Source organism: Drosophila grimshawi, unplaced genomic scaffold (assembly GCF_018153295.1).
Source record: "Drosophila grimshawi isolate 15287-2541.00 unplaced genomic scaffold, ASM1815329v1 contig_1377, whole genome shotgun sequence".
Lineage (NCBI taxonomy): Eukaryota > Metazoa > Arthropoda > Insecta > Diptera > Drosophilidae > Drosophila > Drosophila grimshawi.
Genome location: NW_025062900.1, coordinates 14,021,497 through 14,044,863, shown reverse-complemented (window position 1 = coordinate 14,044,863; position 23,367 = coordinate 14,021,497). Strand labels below are relative to the sequence as shown.

The 23,367-nt window shown below is 38.5% G+C and overlaps 3 protein-coding genes across 4 annotated transcripts in view; 1 reads left to right on the top strand and 2 right to left on the bottom strand.

Moving 5' to 3' along the window:
- Window positions 1-23,367, top strand: part of LOC6561715 (neuroguidin) — a 49,086-nt gene that overhangs the window by 2,260 nt on the left and 23,459 nt on the right. The window lies entirely within an intron of this gene.
- Window positions 712-2,228, bottom strand: LOC6562625. Its single transcript, XM_032735685.1, has one exon. The coding sequence runs from the start codon at window positions 1,642-1,644 to the stop codon at window positions 1,063-1,065; it is 582 nt and encodes a 193-aa protein (XP_032591576.2). The 5' UTR covers window positions 1,645-2,228; the 3' UTR covers window positions 712-1,062.
- LOC6561634 (ABC transporter G family member 20) lies at window positions 9,884-18,838 on the bottom strand. 2 transcript variants are annotated; one of them, XM_032735684.2, is made up of 10 exons: window positions 18,642-18,838; window positions 13,548-13,760; window positions 13,039-13,461; window positions 12,879-12,972; window positions 12,122-12,465; window positions 11,649-12,058; window positions 11,403-11,589; window positions 10,769-11,034; window positions 10,615-10,701; window positions 9,884-10,561 (listed from the first exon to the last, which is right to left on the bottom strand). In XM_032735684.2, exons 2-10 carry the CDS (start codon window positions 13,649-13,651, stop codon window positions 10,350-10,352), a joined length of 2,127 nt encoding a protein of 708 aa, XP_032591575.1. In that variant the 5' UTR covers window positions 13,652-13,760; window positions 18,642-18,838; the 3' UTR covers window positions 9,884-10,349. The 2 variants fall into 2 exon arrangements, with proteins under 2 accessions (XP_032591575.1, XP_001988210.1); XM_001988174.3 differs by having other exon boundaries at window positions 13,548-13,757.

The following is a 23,367-nucleotide window of genomic DNA, read 5'->3' as shown; positions in this document are numbered from 1 at the left end:
TGGCCCGGCTCTGTCAATGGCTGTGCGGCGCTGGCTGGGCTGGGCAGTTGTGGGGGCTGACGAAATCCGGCTGCTCTCGAACATTTTCTGATGTTTGACTGAACTTTGCTGTTATTTCTGCCTGTTTAGTCGGCAAAGTATCTAAAGCAGTGTGTGTGTGTGTGTGTGTGTGTTTGTGTGTGTGTGTGTGTGTGTTTGTGCTTGTGTGAGTGATGTAGGGGGAATAGACCCATATCAGTGTGCACCACGAAGCGTTACCCAATCTACTGAAAATGCTCGAGTTATTTGTAACGCTGCTCACGCAATTTTAGCCAGTTTCCTGGCCACGTTGTAAAATGTGCAATGTGCAGAAAGAGAAAGAGAGAGAGAGAGAGAGGCTACAATGCATTCTGAGATAAGAGTGCTCCCAATTATAATGAAAGTTATTGAAGGCTTCAGTTAAAAGACCAAGCAACTGCATCTTTCAAAATTATACCGGAATACATTTTATATTTGTAAAGTTGAATTTGTCTCTTGGTAACAATTAACATTTTTCGAATAACAATTTTTTTCTCTGAAATAGCTTATATTCTTTTTAAAATCAACAAAACGTTCCTCATCATAATTATTAAATACAAAATTTAATTTTGTATCTATACATTTCATTTGTGCTATCCTACAATTTTATTAACGAAAATTAATCAGTTAAAAATCGTAATTTAATTGGCAAAGTCTTGTGTTTAAATGTTTTTATAATGTATGTATGTGAAATGCGTATTTGTAGGTTTTTGCCAGTTATGTGAAAACTTGAAAACATATAGCATCGCTCTTTGGTGAGTTCGGCAAATAGATTTTTGGTTTGTGAGCATGTTTCCGTATTTCTCTATGCGTGCAACGCACTCTCTCTCTACCACACCTGTCTGCCCCTTCTTTACCCAGTGGCAAAAGTCAGTTTGCTTCGATATTGGTGTTGCCAAAATGCCAGGCAAATTCCATTTTTTTATTTTTTTTCTTTTGAGTGCTGTGTGGAGGAGTGCAGAGAACTCCCATTAAAGCGCTTTATATTTCAATTAACAAATGCATTTAGATGCTGCGTGGCAATTGCTGCAGGCTGCGATTGGAATACAGATTCCGATCAGAGCGATTCAGACGAGTGGGTACTGCATCTGCATCTTCATCCTCATCGTCCGTTATTTCAATATACTGTCTGTTGGTAGCTGGCATCTGCACCAGCTCCGCACAGTGGTCGTCGCTGCTGCGACGCTTTGCAAATTGGTGAAGCGAACGCAACTCAGTCAACGCCTCGGAGCTGTCAGACTGAGCTCGAAATCTGTGCCAAAGATCGCCCAAAATGCGCCAGGGCAGCAGCAACCCTATGCAGTACCAGCCACAACGTGAATGATTCGAGGCGCTCAACAGCAGCATATAGGAGAGCAATTGGGGCAGGTGGCGGTCCATGAGTCGCACCCAACGATGATGCCACAATCCGCGAAGACGTTGGCACACCTTCGTTAGCAGCCAAGCGCCGGCAACCGCAGCAAGAGCCACACTTGTTGGATACTGTTGCAAGACCAACATAAAGTTGACCCACGACGGTCGGCAGCTTTGCAGAGCGACGAACACAATTGTCTGACCGATCAAATGGATGCCCAGCACCATGGCCATGAAGTAGCTACAGATCAAGCAATCGCCCTACATCCCAGTCGTTGTTGTTGTTGCCCAGAGCACCAGGCCAGCAAGGAAGCGTGCCACGCGCATCTTGTCGCATCTCACCTGAAGCAACGTAATATTATAGGCCTGGTCCGTGTAGATGCCATAGCAGGCGTGGTCATGCGAGGGCATTGTAATATGGTGCAGCCGCTGTCCACTGCGCGCCAGCAGTTTATCCTCGAGCCTCTCACGATTCTCGCTATGCGCCCGATGCACACCATGTGCCGTTGCAGCCCTGTACTGCCTGTAGTCCACATTGGACGTGTATGGCATCAGCTGTAGTTGCTGTCGATTGCTCTGGAAGATGTTGCCCAGCCGCAGCTCCTGATTGCGACGACAATAGATGTGTATGTGATTCTGCGAGTAGAGCACCTGCAGCCTCAACAAAGAGTCTTGCACGTGGGGAATGTCCACGTGCAAATAGGTGATCAGCTGCTCGTTGAACTGATCGTTGTACAGATGTTGAGTGCTGCCTTTGGTTGCCAGCAGTGCAAGCAGCCAAATAAATGCAATCATTATTCCAATTTGCCGCTGTTCAGCTTTATTAAAATATATAAGTTAGTTTTTGAACGGTTTTAGTTTCAATAAGGAATATGTCAAATATATTTATAAAACAAAAGTAGGTCTTCAAACCATTTGGCCTACTTGATTGTATCAAATCATATCACATTAAATACTCGAAAAGGATATAGCCATATAAAATATGAATAACAATGCAAACTAATTAGCTATACAAAATATGAAATACATTTGATTTAATCTCGCGTTGTTTAAGTTTTAAAATCAGCATACTTTTTACTTTATTGAGTTTTTCAATTAATTTCCGAAAAACAGATAGAAGCAATTCCTATTTTAAGAAATTGTTTTTCGTGCATCTTGAAGTTACTTCTAAAAACAAGAAAAAATTCTTTGTTTATTATTTAATTTATTAAGCTGGTTGCAACAATGAAAAATTACTATCAATGCTGCTGTGTTGTCTGAGTAAATTTGTTGTTTCGTTATTAAATACGGTTGTTGCTAAAGCCTTTGGGATTTTGAGTTTGATTTAGACTTAAATTGCCTTAAATTGAATCATAATTGATTTTGCTGAGACACAATAGACGACAATACTCTACTTATAATCGGGCAAAATAAGTGTAATGAAGTAAATTAAACTTTAAATGGGGCGTCACTGCAATAAACCTTACAAACTGAATAATTGATGACCAGCAAGCATTTGTTTTTCTTTGGATTGCCACACACAAACATCATGTCTCGCCTCCACTGATGGCTTTCGACTCTGCAACCTACTCAAAACAGAGTTTACACTTTGTAGTCGCCTTTCAGGCGTGCAACAACAGTCGTATGCTGTGGCACATTTTTGTTTCTAGTACGTATTAAATTTGAATTGTACAGCAATTTATTGTTAAATCATGGACCACAGGAAATCTACAATTTAGAGAATATTTTAAAATGCAAAATATTTCAATGTCAATATCTTGCTTGGAAAATATTTTAATTAGCCTTAACTGGAGTGAAGAGTATTCTTTTGCTATGTGTCGTCCAGACACATTGACATATTTTCCATTTGAAAATCGAAACTACAAATTCGAAATCAGAGAAGATAAATACTAAAATGAAGAAAGTTGAATCACATATTCTAATTTCTACTCTTTTCATGTAGTTTCGAAATTCGACCGATGTATATAATAGATCTTTCGATCTATATTGTTTCATATGTACTCCAGTGTTTTGCTCTCTCTCTCTCCCACTCTCTATATGTCTCTTTCTCTCTCTCTTTTAATTTTTGCCAGTTAGCTTTTAGACATTGCCAGTCCCTTGTGGCACATTTTTATTCTCTGCTGCTTCGTCGTAGGTGCACTTTTCCATTGTGTCTTTTTTCAGCTGCATACTACGAGAACAAACTAACAATGTGTCTACGTAGTAACAAAAAAAAAAAAAAAAGCTCCTAGAAACTCCCCCAGAATTTGGTTTACAAGTCAGGGCCAAACAAAAAAGTAAAAGAAATTCCTGGTCATTCTATCAAAGCGCAAGTCGCAATAAGCAAAAAAAAAATAAAGCGAGCAAAAACTCTTAAAAAAAAGCCAAGGCAAACGAAAATCTACGCACAAAGTGGAAAACAGGCAAATGCAGAAGACAAAAAAAAACCAACTGAATTTGCCACAAAATGGAAACGAACGCAAAAGACACATAGAAGCAGGAGGAAGAGCAGAGGAAAAGATATGTGTGGAAAATGGTGTTTGGGGAAACTGAGAGAGGAGGCGGTTATAGGAAGAGATAGCGACTGCGAGGCAAGCAGTCTTTTTTTGCGTTATGGACCAAAAATCGAACTGAAATTTGTGCAATTTTTTTGCAGCTGCTGCTGCTGTTGCTTTATAGTTTGTTGTTATTGTTATTGTTGCTGTTGGCTGTTGGCTGTTTCCCTGTGACTGTGGCCACCCATTGCTATCCTTGCGTTGCGTTCGTTTTGCTCCACGCTGCTGCTTTTTGGGCCTCATGCATTTTCCGTGTTTCATTTTGTGCGCAAAATAAATTGGTAAACAAGCGAGGCACGCATAAGTGCGACAGGGACATTAATCGAAAGATAGAGAGAGACAGAGAGAGCCAGTGCAAGTGTGTGTGCTATAGAGTGAGTGAAAGAGAAGGCGCCATGCACTGGAGTGAGCATTAAGAGTTGCCTGGTCAATGGCAATACATGGCCGTATCCAATGCTCTCGTACATAGCCGCTTGCCACATTCACATCCACATTTCCATATAAGTATGCTATGAGTGTGTGTGTGCGTATGTGTGTGCAAGTTGCCCCCTCTGTGTATCTGTATGTGTGTGTGGCTGTATGTGTGTGTTGTGTTTTCTGTGATGCTGTGTGCACATTTCATTCTGGACTGCATTTTAGTGCCTGTCCATTGTTTTTGGGGTGACAGTCTTTCGCCCACTCTCGCATGCTGCCCAGCCATCGAATTTGCCCCAGCTACAGCTTCTCCTCCAGGCTCCTGACTCCCGACTCCTGCATGCTGCATACTGCATGCAGCATCGCCATCTCTCCATATAGATGTATATTGTGCATATTGTGCGTCTGTTTGCCTGTGTGCGTGCCGCGTGGGTCACATGCAATGCGTGGACGTCGCTGCCGCGCTTTTGCCTCCCTTTTTCTCCGACTCTCTCTCTCCCTCTCACACACTCTTTCTCTCTCACTCTCTCCGTGTGTGTGTGTGTGTGTGGCTCTGCCACGGCTTTTTTCCAAGTCCACGTCGTCGTCGCGACTCTTCCAACGAGTGACCCACGCCTCCTCTCCATTTACTCATGCTCTTGTTTTTCGGCCGTTGCATTTTTTACATTGCCTTTTTGCACTGTGGAATTAGTAAACAATTCAAAATTATTTCAATATTATTGAATTATCTATTCTATCTATCCCTATGGATATATAATCATTAAATAGTGTAACATTAACAACTCTTATATATATTTAGCTATAGACCCTTTTTCTGTAATTTTTAAAGAATTATCACATCGGTTCCAGGGCTGTGACCCATATTGGCTCGAGGATGCTTGACAATAAGTTTAGCTGAGACTTCAGGCATAAACCCGGTTAAATACGATAAATTCACAATTAAAATAAATTAAGAAAAACAATTAGGTCGAAAAAAGGTGAATGGAATATTTAACATATATTTTACACCTAAAATGATGCTGAATTGTTTAATTTACAAAACTTATATTTGATAACATTCATAATTTTGTCACTTTTCCATTAAATTAAAATTATTTCGATCTGTTTAAGTTTAGAAGTATTTAATAACAAATAGTAAAACGTAATTTAATTGTTTGAACTCTTTTCTTTTTTGAAATTCCAGGTAAGCCACAAGTGACAACTGCATAACACATTTGCCCCACTGTGCCAGTCCAATAATCAGAAGCGAACGAGACGCGACGCTGACGCTGCTGCCGATGTATCCGAGGCTGCCGCTGCAGTCGCAACAGCCGCAGTCGCCACTCGTTATGTGTGCCAGGCAAAAGGACAAACGCATGTGTGCTCAGTCGGCCCTGTCAGCCCACCCGACAGTAGTTGGCAGCCCCACTCAAGCCTTGCCCCAACAGCAACAGCAACAGCAGCAGCAACAACAACACATGTTGTGTGCACAGTACATAGATGTGTGAGCGAGAGGCAGACAGTGCCAAATGTAAAGCGAGTGCGAGCGAGTGAGCGAATGTCGAGCCTATACATAAAATGGCGTTGCATATGAGCAGAAAAACCAATGCAGCTGTGTGTGTGAGTGGGCAACTCTCTGCGGATGCGGATGTGAATGCGAATATGTGTGTTTGTGTGTGTGTGTGTGTGTGTGTGTGTATGTGTTGTATATGTGAGCCTACGCAACGGTAGCTTTTCTCTGCTGCTCTGCCGGTTGCTGCTGCTTCGGGTTCGGCTGCACCTCAAACGCAAAGGCTAAACGCATTGAATGCGTATCGAGTCCAAGTCGAATGTTGATTGTATTAGATTGCCACAGAACCTGCTGCCGCTCGCTCTTTCTTCGCTGCCTCTCTCACTCTCGACATGCACTTAAGTGATGGGACTCTGCTTCAGGCTACATGCAATGACAACACACACACACACATATAGATACATATACAGGGAGCAAATTGAATAAACTCCCAAAATCAAATTGTTCACCACTTTTGCTGAACTGACGTGACTGCCGGCTGCTCGCCAGATACACACACGCACGCACACACACATCTATACACACGTGCAACCCGCCAACCACCCTCTGGCATCCATATTTGCCATTTAAAGGGTCAATGAAATGCAAAGGTTATGTTAGCATCTCATCCATATCCACATCCATGCCCATTTCGATCTACTCGTCCTCGTCCTCGTCCTTCATTGATTGCTTGCCCGTTTTTAGTTTTAATCGGGCGCCTTTCAAATCAAATTTTTTTTTTGGGCGGACCCAGTTTTTATTTATATTTATTGTGGCGTTTCTTGTGTAGCTAATCTTTCTCTCTCCCTCTCCCTCTGTCCCTCTCTCTATCTCTGTATATTAGCTTTGATATTGTAGCCAAAGTATATTTGCCTTCTGGTCAATCTCCAGTTTCGAGTTCCTAGTTTTTATTGACCAGCTCAATTGTGATAACATTTCATTTTATGTTTATTCCTCTTCTTTTTTTCATTCGAAGTGAAAGCATGTCTAGCAATCATGGGCATTTCAATTGCAGTAGACAGTAGTTGGCTGTGCATGGTTTGGAAAAAAAGAGGAATTGATTAGGTCGGAAAATGGATTGTGTTTGGCATTACATATACATTGTAACAAGAAAGTTCAAATCTAGGCCAGATGGGATGTTTAAAAATGAAAGGAATGTACACTGCTCCTTGTAGAATTCACAATAATAAATAGAGGAGCCTTTAGATAGTTTTTTTTTACTTAAAGTTCAATTGGAGACATGACAGATAATTAGTCCTAATTATTAATAATATGCGAATTTTCCATAAAACTAATTATAGATAGGATACATTTTGGAATAGTTTGTAATAAAATAGATTTATGTACCAATTATTACAAAAAGGTTGCCTCAATGCGCAACTCCCATGTTCATTTACAGGCATTGAGCCCACAACAGTTGCATTACAATATTGCCATTGAGGCCACAACAAGAAGGAACACCTTGAATCGGATCTGGGTTTTGTTTCTATTGTTCAATGTTTACCTAACTTTCTGACAGCCTTTTCGACGGCCTACAGCTTTAGTCAATGGAATTGAGGCAAGAATTTGGTTAAAGCTGCCCCAAAAAGAGCCAGGCAGTCGGACATGGCAAATATAAAAGGCCCAGAGAGATATACGCACACACACACACACTGAAAATCACACATTGTTGGCCGCAAAGTAAAGGCAAAATGTAAACAAAACAATTTTACCTTCATTAGACTTACGTATAAATATTAGACTGCTGCCTCTGCCACCTACATATGCACATACATATATATATATATATGTGTGTGCTTTTTTTCATTTGTTTTGAAGGTCAAATTACGATATGGCACACACAAAAATGTGTCTAGCACCCTGGACAACATTTAATATACTATGTGTATTTATTAAATGGAGCAAAAGTTGTAACAAAACTTTGACCAGTCTGCATGTTGGAGTATGTGTGGCTAGGCGTATGTGTGTGTGTGTGTGTGTGTATGTGTGTGCGGGGTATGTGTGAAGGACGCCAGACGGTGTGGCTGCAAATGTTTTTATTGCAGCAACTTTCTAAAACTTTTGCAACATAGACCCAGGCGACTTGACCTACTGACAGTTTGTGCAAATTTATTTGTTCCTGCCAACCGATGAATACTTGAATTAAAAATGTACACAGCATAACAAAGGATGCTTCTGTAGAGACAGAAGCGACTGTATTTATGTATCTATGTGGTCTGCTGTGCTGAGATAAATGCCACAAAAATATTCTTAAGGTAAATATGCAAGGCATGTTTTTAAGTAAGAGCTGCAAAAATAACCATAGATAAATGTACACCGTTTCTACTATGCATTTTCTCAACACAATCCACCTCAAAAGTGAATCTCACAGAAATAACTTACTCTTAAAGCAGAGATATTTGTACAAATGGACGAATAGCCAGACAGGACATAAGAATGAGAATCATGAGTAAGTTACTTGGATCAAGACTAAATGACATAACAATTCTTGGACTGGTGTTTTGTTGTGTTTTTGATTGTTTCTAATTCTCTACTACTCGTAATTAAATTATTATAAAATCGGGTTCATTTTGCTAAATACTTCATTTATATGTGAGCAGTTTGCCTCCGTTCTGCAAGGGTATGAGCTTCAGATAGTTTAATTCGAAATTCAACCAAAACTATGTTGGTTTCTCGGTTAGAGCAGATTAAATAATATTAAACAATCTTCAAAGTTTATATGAAACTGCAATGAATAATGTAGTCGTTAGTCACACATTTCAATCAATTCGATTGAAACTAAATGAACATTATTTCATAAATTTAAAAATAGAAATTCAGGTATGTTGCTTTGACTGCCAATTACTTACATTTTTCACATAGCCTGCATATTTTTCAACTTCAAACCTTGGCCTTGACTTCGATAGTTTCCGTATACATCTAAAGCTGGCACAATCAACAAGTTCTCAGCAATTTTCACGCACACTCAGCCGGCAATTGCAGTGAGTAAAAGTTTACTTTTTTGAACATTTTATGCAACTTATATAAATGGCAGGCGACACTTTAGCCTGGCCCGCCCACAAAATACCCACCGCCCACGGCCCACGGCCCACAGCCCACAGCTGCCGAGCGTTGGCCTTTATGTATTTTTCTCTTCGTCATCGTTGGCGTCGTCGTCGTCATCGTCGTCGTCGTCGTCGTCGTCGTCGTCGTTTTCGTTTTCGTATTTGGCAAAGATAAAGTTTTGTAATAAAAATGTCTGCTCGTAGACACCGGCGGACAGTCTGCCAGACAGTCGGTTAGTTCAACGGGCAAGAGAGTGGGGCGGAGATGAGAGAAAGGAGGGGCTTGCTCTGCCCAGCCAAGCCAACCGGGCAGACATTTTGTCTAGCAATTTCCAAGCCCAAAGTGTGTCAGTAACTTTGCCACGTCCTCGACTTCCTCTTCCTCTTCAGCGTCGCTGTCGTTGTCGTGAACCTGTCCTTGTCCTTGGCCCCACTCAGACACACACTCTCAGATATTTTTATACATTAGGGAAAATGGTAGGCGGGGGGTGAGGTGTGAGGTTGGTTGAAGAACTTTCGCTTTAGTTTTGCGCTGGTTTGCATTTTATATTAAGGCAAACATCGGAAAACTTGTTGACAGTTATTTAAATTTGCTTACTCTTGAGGAGTGAAAAACATTTCGTTTTTATAAAAAAAAAAAAACATTTTAAACCAGTATTACTTTCTGTTCTCTTAAAGTATTGTTTTTTATCTCACCTATTACTTTTAAAATTGGTATTGTTTTTAGTTCGATATCCGTTAAAAAGACTTTTTATTAAGTTTGTTTTTGGTAGCATTTGAATTTCGTTTTAAACAATTTGCAATTTAGGACAACATTTAAGAACACTATTTCTATATATATATATATATATAGTGCAACGCGTGCCTAACTCTTAAACACATGTTTTATTACAATACATGTACAATATGTAGTATGTTTTCTTTTTTGTGATTTGTTCATTTGTTGTTGGGCTATTTACATTGGTTGTTATTATAATAATAATAATAATAATAATAATAAATGTACTAAACATGTAAACTCATTTGATTGCTTAGACTTCGTTCATGAATGCGAATGCTGTGTGCTATGTACTATAAATATTTGTGAGACACCCTTTAGACCTTATGTTTTAGTACAGTCCCACATTGGGTTGCCATAATTTAGTACTACACGCAATATAAAAAACCACTTTATTACCTTAATTAGTACAACTCGCTGAAAATCCCCGGGCAACCCAATTGCAGTCTGGCTAACAATGCGATGATGAGTTTATTTTCAATTTGTTTTTGTTTTTATAATGAGAGTCTGCGACATGCGAGTGATATGCTTCCGATAATTATTAAATTATATAGATACTATGACAATATACATACATATATAAAATCGCCTAAGGGGAAATGCTAATACACTACTACGCCTAGAATGTAGACACCAACCCACTACGCCTTGCGCCTAATGCCCACCAGGCATAGCACAAAGAAGATGATTGTCCAGGCGGCCATCACAAGGAATCCGTTGTAGACCTTCGCGTTGGTGATGCTCCAACCCTTCTCGATGACATTTCGTGCCGATATCGAGGGTATGGTGAATGGCAGCACCATTACCAGATCCTGCAAGAACCGTGGCATGCTCTCCAGCGGCCACAGCAGACCTAAAATACGCAAAAATCTCAAGACACAATACTTTAGATACTTGAAGACTTACCGCATAGTATTATCATGGGATAGAAAGCGCCTGTGGCCACAAAGTTAGCCTCCGTGTGCGATTTGCAGAAAACAGAGATAAACAGACCTGTTTAAACAGTCACAAATTAGTTGTTATATCTTACATAATGAAAGCCACACGCTGCTCTACTTACCGAACAACATGCCACAGAAAGCTGTTAGCGTTAGCAGTCCTATCAGCGTGGTCGTATCTCCATTGTTATACGTATCGAATACGATGCCAATGTACATGATCACCTCAAACGATTGCAGTGTCATAATTATCAGCTGGGTGCACAGATGTGCCCAAAGCATTTCGGTTGCCGAGACACCAGCCAGCAAAGTACGATCCCAAATGCCATCCATGCGCTCTGATATGAAAACAGCAGCCGTCATCAAAGTAGCCAGGAAAAATACCATGCTAAAGAGAGTGGTAAAAGTTATGTTGCAATTATTCATAAGTACGACAATTGCATAAAATGAGATTGTTGTTTTAAATAGATAGATAGATTAAGTTCAAACAAATAATGATTTAAATCCAAATTAATAATGATGAAATCAGTTCGATTAGGAATCAAATGGAAGTTAAATCAATCAAAGAAAGATTCAATTCTATCATATTTAAAGGATAAAATGAACTTAATTAGATAGATTATGAATGAAATTTAAACTGTTTAACTTGAATCACGATTAATTAGTCTTCAATGTAAATTTTAGTATGCAAAATGATTTATCGAATTAAGTCGATTAGTAATGCATTTAAGTTGAATTGGTTGTTAAGATACTCACGTCATTACCACACCGGGTGCACAGTACTGCTGGAACTCAATGTCCGTACTGCCGTAGATGGGATCCTGGAACTGAACGGGCAGCTTCACCAGCGCCGAGGACACATTGCAATCGCGAACAACTCCGTTCATGAAATCGCTGAACTTATCCCGCAATTTGCGTTGCATATAGTAGGCAACTTGTTGATCTGCAAACGCAATTAAATAGCGATAATTCAGGGATAGATTATAGAACTCAAGCACCCACCTGTCATATCGATGTGTACAGTCAGTTCGGCATTGTCGACGGCTCCATCGCTGGCATGGATGCCATCCTCTATGAGTTCGTGCACCGATTCGCTAAAGTTGTGCGCAAAATAAATATAGCCGACAGTCAGAGCCCTTTTGGCCTCTTTGAGGGCATCCTCTTGGGAGGCGTAATACTTTCTGGTTGCTATATCGTCGCCCAGTTCGAGTATGTAGCGACAGGAGAGCTTATTAAAGTGACAGGTATCGTTGGCATTGTAAATCGTTTTCAAATTCGCATCGAAGCACTCAGAGTAGCTGTCCACCTCGCCGGAGTAGACGCCCAGCTCCAGATTTGTGGGTGTCTTGCCAATGGCCAGGTAGAAGCAGGTGAGTTGTATGATGGGAAACAGCAGCATAAAAATGATACCACTGCAAAAGAAGGCTCGGTTATGGCTATAACTATAACTGCATATTATGGCTTCTTCTACTTACGAGGGCTGCCTGAATAGTTGCACAAAATTCTTGGTCATGAGCGCCTTGAGGCGCCCTTTGGTCGTAAAGAAGACCTTCTTGCGATTCTCATTCGGTGTCTCTTCGTACGGAATGGGCGGCTTCTCGTCCGTGGTTGGGTCATGTGAATCGATCACCTCAAGTGGCAGCACTGCGGCAGGCAGCGCCACTGATTGATTTCTGTTCTGATCCACGACCTGATCCTCAGTGCCCTGGCGCTGGCTGAGTATCAAAAATGCTTCCTCAATGGATTGTGTACCAAATTTAATCATGATATTTGTAGGCGTGTCCTCGGCCAGTAGAACGCCTTTTCGCATGAGACCGATCTACAAGGTAAAAGCAGAGAAGATATAAGTCAAAACAGTAATTGGTACTATGAAAAACCTATTTCAAATTATTTGCAAAAAAAAACCATGGGTTTCCCAACATTACAAAATATATTAAGAATATTGGCAGACGGAACTACTTAAACTACGTCATTTAAAGTCTATCAAAATGTAAACGAGTTTAAAATATAAGTATTTAATTATAAAATAATAAAATGAGTGAATAAGTTGTGCAAAAGGCAGAAGGAAGCATCTTTGACCTCTACAGGTTGTATAATTGGATAGAATTGGATGAGACACACCCAAGTTACAGTCCAAAAGGTATTTGGTAATAAAACTAGAAAATATTTAACGAACTCACTCGACTACATCATTCTTAGTTGTTTGCCTAAAGTCAAAAAGGTTAAACTTACGTAATTCGCTTGGTTGGCCTCCTCAATGTAATGTGTGGTGATGATCACAGCCAATTTGCTATTTCGAGTCGTTTCCACCAGAAAGTTCCATATTCTACAAAGAACAGCTCAAATTAGTTAACATTTTCTTCATTTTTTTGTTCCTACACTAATATTTTACTTTTCGCGCAACATGGGATCGAGACCGACTGTAGGCTCATCGAGGATGAGGAGCTCGGGATCGTGGATCATGGCGCAGGCAAAGGACAAACGTCGCTGTTGTCCACCGCTGCACTCCTTGATCATTTGACGTGCTGGCGGTAATTGGAGCAGATCCTTTAGGTCTTTGAACTTCTCGCGAATGCGCTCATCTGTGAGTCCGTAGATGCGTCCGAAATAGAAGATCGTCTCCTTGACCGTCATCTCCTCAACCAACGCGATTTCCTGCGGCATGAAGCCAACACGTGAGCCGGGCACACCGCTGCCCGGCTCGCCGGGTTTGACGCCCAGCACCCGAACCTCGCCACCATTGAGACAACGCTGACCCACGATGCACGAAAGCAATGTGGTCTTGCCACAGCCCGAGGCACCCAGCAGGCCATAGCTATTGGGAGGAAGAATAGGCATGTGTAAAAGTTATCGATTGATCGATCCAATGAACGAGCTGAGCTCATTATGGATTCCACTCACATGGAGCCACGCATGACGTTCATATTCAGTTGGTTGAGCACAATCTTGGGACTCGATTTGGAGCCATAGTACTTATAACCATTGCGCACTTCAACGGCCGCCATGTTGTGTGTGTGTGTGTGTGTTGTGTATGTGCGTGTTTTTGTGTGTGTTTGTGCTCCCTCTCTCTCTCTATCTCTCTGTATGTTTTGCGCTGACGTTGCTAATGTGCTGCTTGATAAAAAAGAAAAAAAGAATATGAATATCGAGTAATCACTTGCGTCAATAAATCATTATATGGATATATATTTTATTGATTTGCGCTGCTTTATGACAGACACGTGCCAAGGCACACAAAGCGTTCCGGCTGCCAAAAATTCACAGTCCCCGGGTTCTTAACTGGTCGCTAAATTCTAATCACTCACTAAGAAACCAATAACTATTGAAACTCATTGAAGAATTTCTGAAAGTGAAAATAAAGCAAAGCAGCTGGTTACTTCCAGCTAGTGCAGTTCAATGCCCTATCTATTTACAAAGATGTTGATATTTATTTTGATTATTTCATTAACAGTCACATGAACATTAATATCAGCAGCTGACAAAACTTAATTGCAGTTTTTGCTTTCTATTGTTCCTCACATCTTAGACTTGATCTCTGGGCAAAATTTGTAAACTTTTTTTTGTTTGCGCTAATGAAGCTAAAGTCTTAAAAAAAAAACTTTAAATTATTAAATTGGCTGGTGTTTTTTTTTTACATCTTGAAGATCAACTTTTGAATAGCTGTTAATAATCTTAAATAATCATTCATTTTTAGACAATTCAGCAACACTCCGAACTGCAAAACAATCATTGAAGTCATTTTCGAAATTTTGTTTAACTCCGAAGTAACTTCAAAAGTCCGCTTGAAGGTCATATTTGTAATATTGTATTTATCAATAAGAATTAGCAGTACAAATTAACAAATAAACTACTTGACGAGTTTTCTAAAAAGAACCTTCAGGCTTTAAGTCGCTGCGGGTCATTGAAGTTTTGCTGCCGTCATCAGTAAAAATTAAAATGCTCGAAACTCGAAGTCCAACAGATTCAGCAAATATTGACAGCAGTTACAGAATACGAGGGCAAGTGAAATTTACTTTAACTACATTGCTTATGCATGTCTGTAAATGCAAATGAAAAAGTTGCTCAGAACTGCGGGCCACTCGGAAAACAACAATACGGAAAAAATCAAATGACAAAACGTCTTGAATAACAATAATGGAAACGAATACGAACCCACTTACACCTATGTATGTACGTATGTATGTTTGATGTATGTACCTACATACGTAGCTAGCGTACACTCATATATACATCAATGTCATGAAAATGCACTCAGAATTAGCAAGTAATGTTTTGTAAAATGATCAGCACAGCTAAACAGAACTGGTTAGAAATTCTTGTGGTTTGTGGTTGTAGATTTAATATATGGCTAAAGTTGTGAAGGGCAAAGTAATAAATGACAAAGTCGTCTAGACAAAAATGTCTAGATTATAAATAGTATGTAGTTGGCATAATCACTTAATTAGATAGATTCTCTTTAACCTGACTTTTAGTTAAAAAATAAAATAAAAGTCGATAGTTTGATTTAGTGACTTAAAATATTTTCCACATTTATGTAAACTGTCTAAGTCACATTATCATATTTAAGACTTTGCAACAGATCTGAACTCCGAGTGCTCTATAATTCATTTAATTTGCTGTTATGTGAAATCTATCAGCAACTCCCGCCCAAAAATCAATGACCTCGTTGTCAGACTTTGACCCACTTCGAGTGCCAGCTCATGTTTTAGTTGAAATCCGTCAAAACGCCAAATGCTAACAAACAGCATGTGAGTGAGTGGGGTACAGCTCTCTTATATCTCTGCATCTCTTAGATACATAATCAAATGAGCCGGCTAACTAGAAACAAAAACAACAACAACCAAAATAGCAACGCTCACAAGGCAAAAAGCCCATAAAACGTTCGAAAGTCAAACTCGAAAACATTAAAAACTAAATAAAAGCCTGCCCCGAAAATTGAGTAAGGTTAGTAACACAAATTCGTTGTCATAAATTTACGTATGTGTTGTTATTGTTATTATTGTTATTGTTGCTGTTTGCTTAACATTGTGGCAGATGACGCAAAGGACAACAATTTTTGACTTGATATGGTTTTAACCCAAAAGAGAGGCGTGAATATATTGCGCTTTATTATCATACGAAATTGCCATTCAAAACGAGTCAACATTAAATTCACAGATTGCAAGTGCAATAAATAAATAAAAAAATTTAAATATAAATATAAGCAGATGACAAAGGCTAATAGTGGAAACAATTTGAATAAATGTAAGAATAAAGCTCAGAGGCAAAATAAATTATGGATTAAGTTATTATGAATTAAGTCACCTGTTAATAAATGAACCATAAAAAACTTTCAACAACGACTCAAGCCCCATACAAGTTTTTAATTAAATACTTATGAATAACTGAATACATTTATTCTGCATTGATCAGATTACAATTTGCTCGTATCCCATATTAAAATGATAATCACAGACTGCTATCATTACATGCACTGCAAACTACATGCTAAAATGATAATACCCTGTGCAAGTGTAAAATTAAAAACAAAAATTAAAAAACCCAAAAAAAAACCAAAAAAAAAAAAAAGAAAACAAAAAACGCAAAGCGCAGCGCCAAAAACAAAACAACGCCAAGGTTGCCAACTGGTTAGCAGACGCTGCAGTCGACGTCCAAAGTCGGCGTTTACGTTAACATCGCGTCGTAATGCCAATTGCCGCCGCGGCTGTGTTACCAAAATTGTTTGGCTTATCGATTTGCTCTCAGTGCATACACACATACACACACACATGTGTGTGTTTATATATGTGTGGCATTTTGCTGCTCATATGCAACGAATTTAATTTGCAAATTTGCAAATGTGTTGCAATGCTTGCACTGCCGAGTCAAGAGGCCCTGAGCTGCAAAGCTGCTAAAAAGCACACACAGGCAGAAATAACGACTGTTGTCAGCAGAAAGAATTTGGAGTCACCTCTCCCTGCCAGCTATTTTGTTGTAGTCGAAACGGCTTATTTGACTCACAACCAACAAAGTTTTGGTAGTCTTCGATCGATCGATAGCTGCGCCACATGCTGCCTGCCACTGTTGGTGGGTATTTAGTTCGTGCAACATTCAGATATTGTGGATCGTCGAATTGGTCGACAGTTGCTTCCTTCTCGCTTGTCACCAGCTGCGCTGTTACCAACTGTCCACACTCTTCTCTCTTCTTTGTCTGTCTGTCTGTCTTGGTCTCTTGATTTTCAGTTTGTGGCATGGCCACTTGTTATATAATATAGCAACAATCATTTCGGCCAGCCTGCAACACCAACAGCAACAATCAACAACAACAGCTGTCTCAGTTGGTTGTCTGTACTGTTTACATCATTTACACTTATTTTATGTGTGGACTTTTAAAATTTTAGTGCCATTTGCAAAAATATTGCTTTGCAATGCTCTCCAGATGAATAATTAATTAAATGTTACACTATCTACACTGTGAGATAATTAACATAATCTTTATGTTTATAGATCCAAATCAGAATTTCTCACTCATCTTTAAGTTTTATTTTTTTTAAATTTTTAAAAATTAAATACTTTAAAGTAAATGATACCAAGTGGGTGCTAGCACATTCGTGACTTATTTTCTTTAGCTCATTGTATTCGGATGTAATTTTGTTTCTCTTTGATTATAATTTATGCATAATGCTGTGAATTTTCTTCAATTTTTTGGTTTATTTGAAATTTCTTTCGTTTCCTTTACCTTCTTATTTACTGTGTTAGTGTTGCCGTTTTGTTTTTATTTTTTTCTGTGTCATTTCGCATTATAAACATGTAACTATTTTGCTCACTTTTTAATCCCCTGTTGCTACAAAGACAAAGAGATGCATAATTATGTACCATAGGAAGACATGATTAGGCAAAAGGTCGGTTTGTGCCGCTAATCTAACGGTAAAAGTGGGTTATACAGCAGTACGATATAATGATGAGGTACAAATTATACAATCAGATAAACAAAAGAAACTGCAGTTTGGCATTTTCCTCAAATGGATTTGGCCGGCCTTTGGGTTAAACTTCTCACGTCTTAATCAATTCGATTGCCCACTCATATTTTAAAAAACCAGTAAAAATTTCAACGTATCGAATGCGGAGTTAAAACTGCAGTTAAAATAAATATATATATGGCAGTCATTGTCTGTTGCAATATTTTGCCTTGCCCAATCCCGTTCAGCTCGCTCAGCTGGCCCCAACAACTATGCCATTTCCCATACATGGGTAAGTTCATCTACTTGTGCTGTACGCTCATTTTCGAAATTTGTGTGTGTGGATAAACAAACAGAAAGGTAGCTAACAGTAGCAGGGGCAGCCGAAAAAAAAAATCACACAAAAAACATTAAAATTATGCTTTTGTTCGTTGCGTGAAGTTTAGTCATTTGTATTTTTATTTTGATGTTAGGTTTACAGTTTGTTTTTATTGCACCTTCCGCTGAGAGTTGAACATACGAGTGGTATATCACACCGAAACGAAACAGTTTCAAATAACTTCTTTGCGCATGGCCTGCTGGCTAGCTTCTTTCATTTTCTGCGTTTGCGTTTGCGTCTGCTTTTGCTGGGTTTTCTTTTGTAATTTTTGTTTTTCTTTTTTGTTTTTGTCAATAAAACACAATAAACGCACACACAAAGAAACAAACACAATACACCAATGCTGCTGCTTCATGCATTTGCGCACACGCGCCAGTCCGCGCAAGTTTGTGTCTTAAGTCTTTTGTTGTACTTTTTAAATTTTCTTCAGTTTTTTTTTTTTTTTTTTTTTTTTTTATTAAAAATGACTTTTTCATGAGGCCACTCGCTGACCAATTTAAAAGGCGGAAATTTTCTTTGTGTCGATCGTTTTCACATTTTCGAAATACACTTTAATCGAGTTTGCTCACTCGGTTCTTTAGACCACAGTTTTCACATGTCTGTTCACTTAATATAATAACTTGTTTAGTGCCTAAAATGTATACAGTATATTTTCCAATAGTTTAATCAGCTTCGTACCATTCAACGCTCTTCTAATGAACTTCTCCTTGAGCGCGCCTGGTGTGTGTGTTGCAATTTTCTTCAGCTGTGAGTGTTTTTTTTTTTTTTGTTTTTTCCTCTTGCTTTTCGCCGACTGACTACCAAGTTTGGCGGCTGCGCGCACCGTTTTGGTGTGTGTATGTGTTCACCGTTTGTGAACGCTGACGCTTCCGCTTAACCCAAGTGTCGCGACCAAGCTCCGTTTATCGACTGAGCTCCCAAAGCCGACGCTAGCCCGCTCGCAAGCTCGCAGCCGTCGAAACTTCAGCTTCGAATTGGACTTGGGGCCGGGAAGCTTTCGCATTGCCTTAGCGATGCTTTCAAAGCGGCACACGAAGAAAAAACAAAGTTGAATTTGAAATGCGAATTTTTTGTTGCTTCCTTAATACAACTTATAATAAAAAAAAGCAGCTAAAGAAAAAAATGTTAAGATAGATTGTATAAAATTTGTTAATGCGCCACAATACAGAAATGTTTTTGCTGACTTGTCATATTCATCATCATTTTTGCTTTGCCGAATATCGTTTTGGCTGATTAAAAAAGTAAAATAAACTTATTGTAGGGACAAAAATTGTATGACTTGTTACATAGTAAACTAATATAATAATATATTTTTTTCTTTGTTACAGGTATGGAAATATTTAATAGCAATTATTATTCTATGGTGAGTGTCTGCCTGATTGGCAGCTTAAGTGCGCATTTAATTTTTCATATATGGTCTCATTGCTAGGGTAAAATTCGCTAACTGAACTGTATTCAATTGCTTTATGGACAAGTTTAGATTATTTTAATGTTGAATTGTCAATAGAAATTGTATGCTGCACAGAAAGATTATGACATTAAAAAATGGTTATAGCATTACCTAAATTATTTAATTCCTATCTCACGAAATTTGTAGAATTATTATTTGCATGCAGAGCATTTACTTAAATCGTATGCTTAATTGTCGTAATAAATCCCCGGACCCCAACCTGTTGACAAAGTCACTTGTTTGTTGTTAGCTATTATCTTGTGATCTTTTCCCAGACGCGAGACCTCAATTTTGCTTGAAATTGTTGTGGCGAGTGTCCACCTTATAAAAGTTGGGGTGAAAATGCCAAACACATGAGGAGAACACATTTGAACTGTGTTTCCATGCTCAGACTGTTCCGACTAAAGTGAATTCCATTACCTTAGCATCACCTTGAGGGTTCCAAGTTTAATATAGCTCTTTAATAACATCGAGAAACTAGCTCTCAATGAATTCAATAGCGTTTAACGGCACTTAAATGTGTAATTGATGTTAATTGCTGAGCAATGAAGTCCAATCACAACTATTTTCATAAACCTTTTGATCTGTCAACACCAAACTGATTGCTTTTTAATTTCGCTAAGTAGTATTCTGATAAACACTAATGTAATAATCCACCTGCCTTGACGAATACCAACTCCGACATAATCTCCATATATTGTAACTTTTCCAGTTTCTGTTTGCACTTTGGCCCAATTTGCTCATGCGGGCATGCAAATAAACCAATTTGTGTTCCATTTAACTGCGATTCGTCGCAGACTTCATTTATTACTTTTATTATGTTTTTTTATGCAAACATTTCGAGATGCTTTCGGACGTTTTGGCTATTGTGTTTTTTTATTTTGTATTTTGCAGCACATATACTTTGTTTTGCTGTTGCCCATCTGTTGCACAAGTTTGCAAAATAAATTGGTCTGAAAAATATATATTTTGCTGGGCCATTGTCTTACTCAAGCATAAAGTTTATGACACGACACTCGACACTGTTGCGATACGAGTAGTTTAAACATTAATTTCTATGCAAAACAAGCCAAACACTCACCAAACAAGAGAGCCGCCTGAATAACCAGCAACCAGCACTCGAATTTGATTTGAGAGTCAAACGTTTTCTGCATTCATCTCTGACGCGCAGCATCAATTTTGGTGTTTTTTTTTTCAACTCTTCTTTGCATTGGATTGTTTTTGGTTTTTTTTGTTTTTTTTTTTTGTATTTTGGAGTAGCGCTTCTTTTTCGGCATCACTTTAACATATAATTTCGTGTTCAAGGCCAGCGCTGGCGCTTTCTTTTACAATAGTCGACCTTGACGCGGCTGCGACTGCGCAAGCGACAGCGCTTCAATTCGGCGCTTCAAGTCGTCCGCCGCTCCCAGTGCCCCGCTCGCCCCTGAAGTTTGCACTTTGTTATCAGAGAGCCAATAGCACGACGTACAAATTAACCCACTTAGGGTGTGTTGAACGCAACGTTTAGCTCGGCTTGAGCCGAGAGCTCCTCACCTGTTCGCGCGTTCGTCCGTCTGGCTGGCCGTCGGCTGACTTATCGATCAGCAGAGCCAGCAGCAAGCAAATAGCTGCGCTTAGACAGACGAGCTTGTAATTTTGGTTAAAGCGCCGAAAACAGAAATGTCGCAAAGTGTTTTTTTTTTCTGTTTGCATTTTGTCGTTGTTGTTGTTGTTGTTGTCGTTATTGTTGGTTGTGCAATGGTTAACTAGCCCGCCTTTGCACAACTGAAGCACTCTTTGGAGTCTCGTATTGAACTTGTGATGGGTACAATGACTTTGTGACGTTGCATATCATATGGATATGTTCACAAAACCACGCCATTGATACTCATAATTTAAAAATGGATTCTAAATGTCGAAATATTTATTGAAATCATATTATTTTGAAATAACAAATGTTTGTAAAACAGCTTAACAAAAAAAGCTTAGCTTAATCAATTTATGACTTAAATCTCAGCAAAAAAAAAAACCTAGCTTGAAAGAGTATTCAAAATCTGCATCTGCTTATTTTAAAGTCATGTTTAATTGCTGACATTTAAATAAACAAAATTTGAGCATATGAAAATGCAATTGTGCTGCGCTCCCCAACATTACTCTCTGCCTGTCTCTCAATCAATATTATTCTCTCTTCTTTGCGCTCTTACTCTTGCCTGGAATCATCTCTTTCTCTCTCTCTCTCGCTCTCTTTGTGATAATTGCAACGAGGTTATAAAGTTTTGTAATATTTTATGAGTTTATTGTGCTGACACAATATTTCAATTTAACTGCAAAATTATAAAAAAAAAAACAGATTTTTTAAATACCTGTTTTCAATTATCATGTTAAAGTGGAACTTTATGCTATCTTTGGCTAATCATCGCACTTCCTCTGCACGTTCTTTTCGTGTCTATGGCTTGTTTTGCAATTGATAACTGATAGCTGTAACAATTCAGTTGTAATTAAAAATTATTGCTAAATTAATTTTTAATAGCCACTTTGAGTTGTGCTTTTATGTTATCTTCAGCGTCTAACGTATTTATTTGTTTGTTTTCCAAATTTGTTGTTGATTGCATTTCTGGCAAAGTTTCTTTCCGTAGTTGCTGATGCGGTTCAAGGTTGCGTACTACTATGTTACCAATTATCGTGATCTGCGTAATGTAAAGCAACGTTTTCCATAGTTATTAAAGGTTGGCTTGCAGCTTGTTTAATGGGGGCATATGAAATATTACGTTAGCATAGCGACCAAAAACTGGTATTTAATTATACTTACATATGTATGTTTCAAAAGTGAGCATTCGCTGTCTTTTCTAACTCACAAAAATTCAATTTCATATCTATTGGATGACTAAGTAACATTTTGCAATTATATATTATACGAGTATATACTTTTATATTAAAAAATATAATTTTTGCAAATTACATTCACTCAATAAAGACCTAAACGATATTTTTTTTATTTAAATAAAACAAAGGAAAACCTGGTAACCCTAATTAAGCTGTCAGTACTCATTTATTCCGAAAATCAAGCTTTACCAGCAACTCTTCATGCAAAGCTTTAATTACTCTTAAACGACCCGTCTTATTTTTGAGATCTGTTGAGCCAACTCTTTAGCTGGCCTAGCAACAGGCAACTGCTAATAAACAATCAATTAGTGTGCATATGTAAACTCAAATTAAGTTGCGGCATGTTGCGTTAATCGATCTAGCAACATATTTCGACGAAAGCTTCCCAGCCAAAGCTTAGCAACAATGTTGCCGCTGCAAAAACAAAGCAGACAGTAGCAGCAACAAAGTGTAAGCAATTTAATGAGCCTCAATTAGTTTAAATGAAATGAAGCTGCGGCCTTTTGATAGACAGCGTAGACAGAAACAGCAACAACTCCAACAACGAAGCGTTTATGTAATTGAGTTCCATTTAGTGGCCAACCGTTTGGAATGTGGGAAGGAATGTTAAATATCTATTGGAGTTTACATCTGAATGCTTATGACTTTAAAGGTTAATCCAACGACAGAGTCATGAGCAACAAACTGGTGCTCAACTGTGGCATACCTCATCACAAGGGAACCCTTAAAATATGCTACATTATAATAGCAGCTGATTATACTTATTAATACACGTGTAAATGGAATTTTAATGTTTAATTGTTCTAGCTTGACAAGAATAAAACGGGTTATTTCAATGTAGGCAGTAGTCATTAAATATACAATCTATGAACTAAAATAAATTATTTATGAGCAATTTAAGCTAAGAACATGTCGAGAAATATTATTGTAAGGTAATGCAATCTATAAATTTATTCCATTTGTTGTTGTTGCATAGATAACATTGTCGGCTGGCCTTTAAAAATTGAAAGCGTTAGGAAATCGGTTTAGTTAATTGACTTTAATAACAAGCGTGTAATTTACATATTACATTTCATTCACTCTATTTAACCC

Excerpts from the sequence above, each read along its gene's own strand:
- LOC6562625 (XM_032735685.1), bottom strand. The coding sequence starts at position 1,644 with ATGGCCATGGTGCTGGGCATCCATTTGATCGGTCAGACAATTGTGTTC.
- LOC6561634 (XM_032735684.2), bottom strand. The coding sequence starts at position 13,651 with ATGGCGGCCGTTGAAGTGCGCAATGGTTATAAGTACTATGGCTCCAAA. Across the intron at positions 11,035-11,402 it reads GCACCCGGTGTGGTAATGAC|CATGGTATTTTTCCTGGCTA; the intron begins GTGAGTATCTTA and ends CACTCTCTTTAG. Across the intron at positions 10,702-10,768 it reads TTTCTGTGGCATGTTGTTCG|GTCTGTTTATCTCTGTTTTC; the intron begins GTAAGTAGAGCA and ends CTGTTTAAACAG.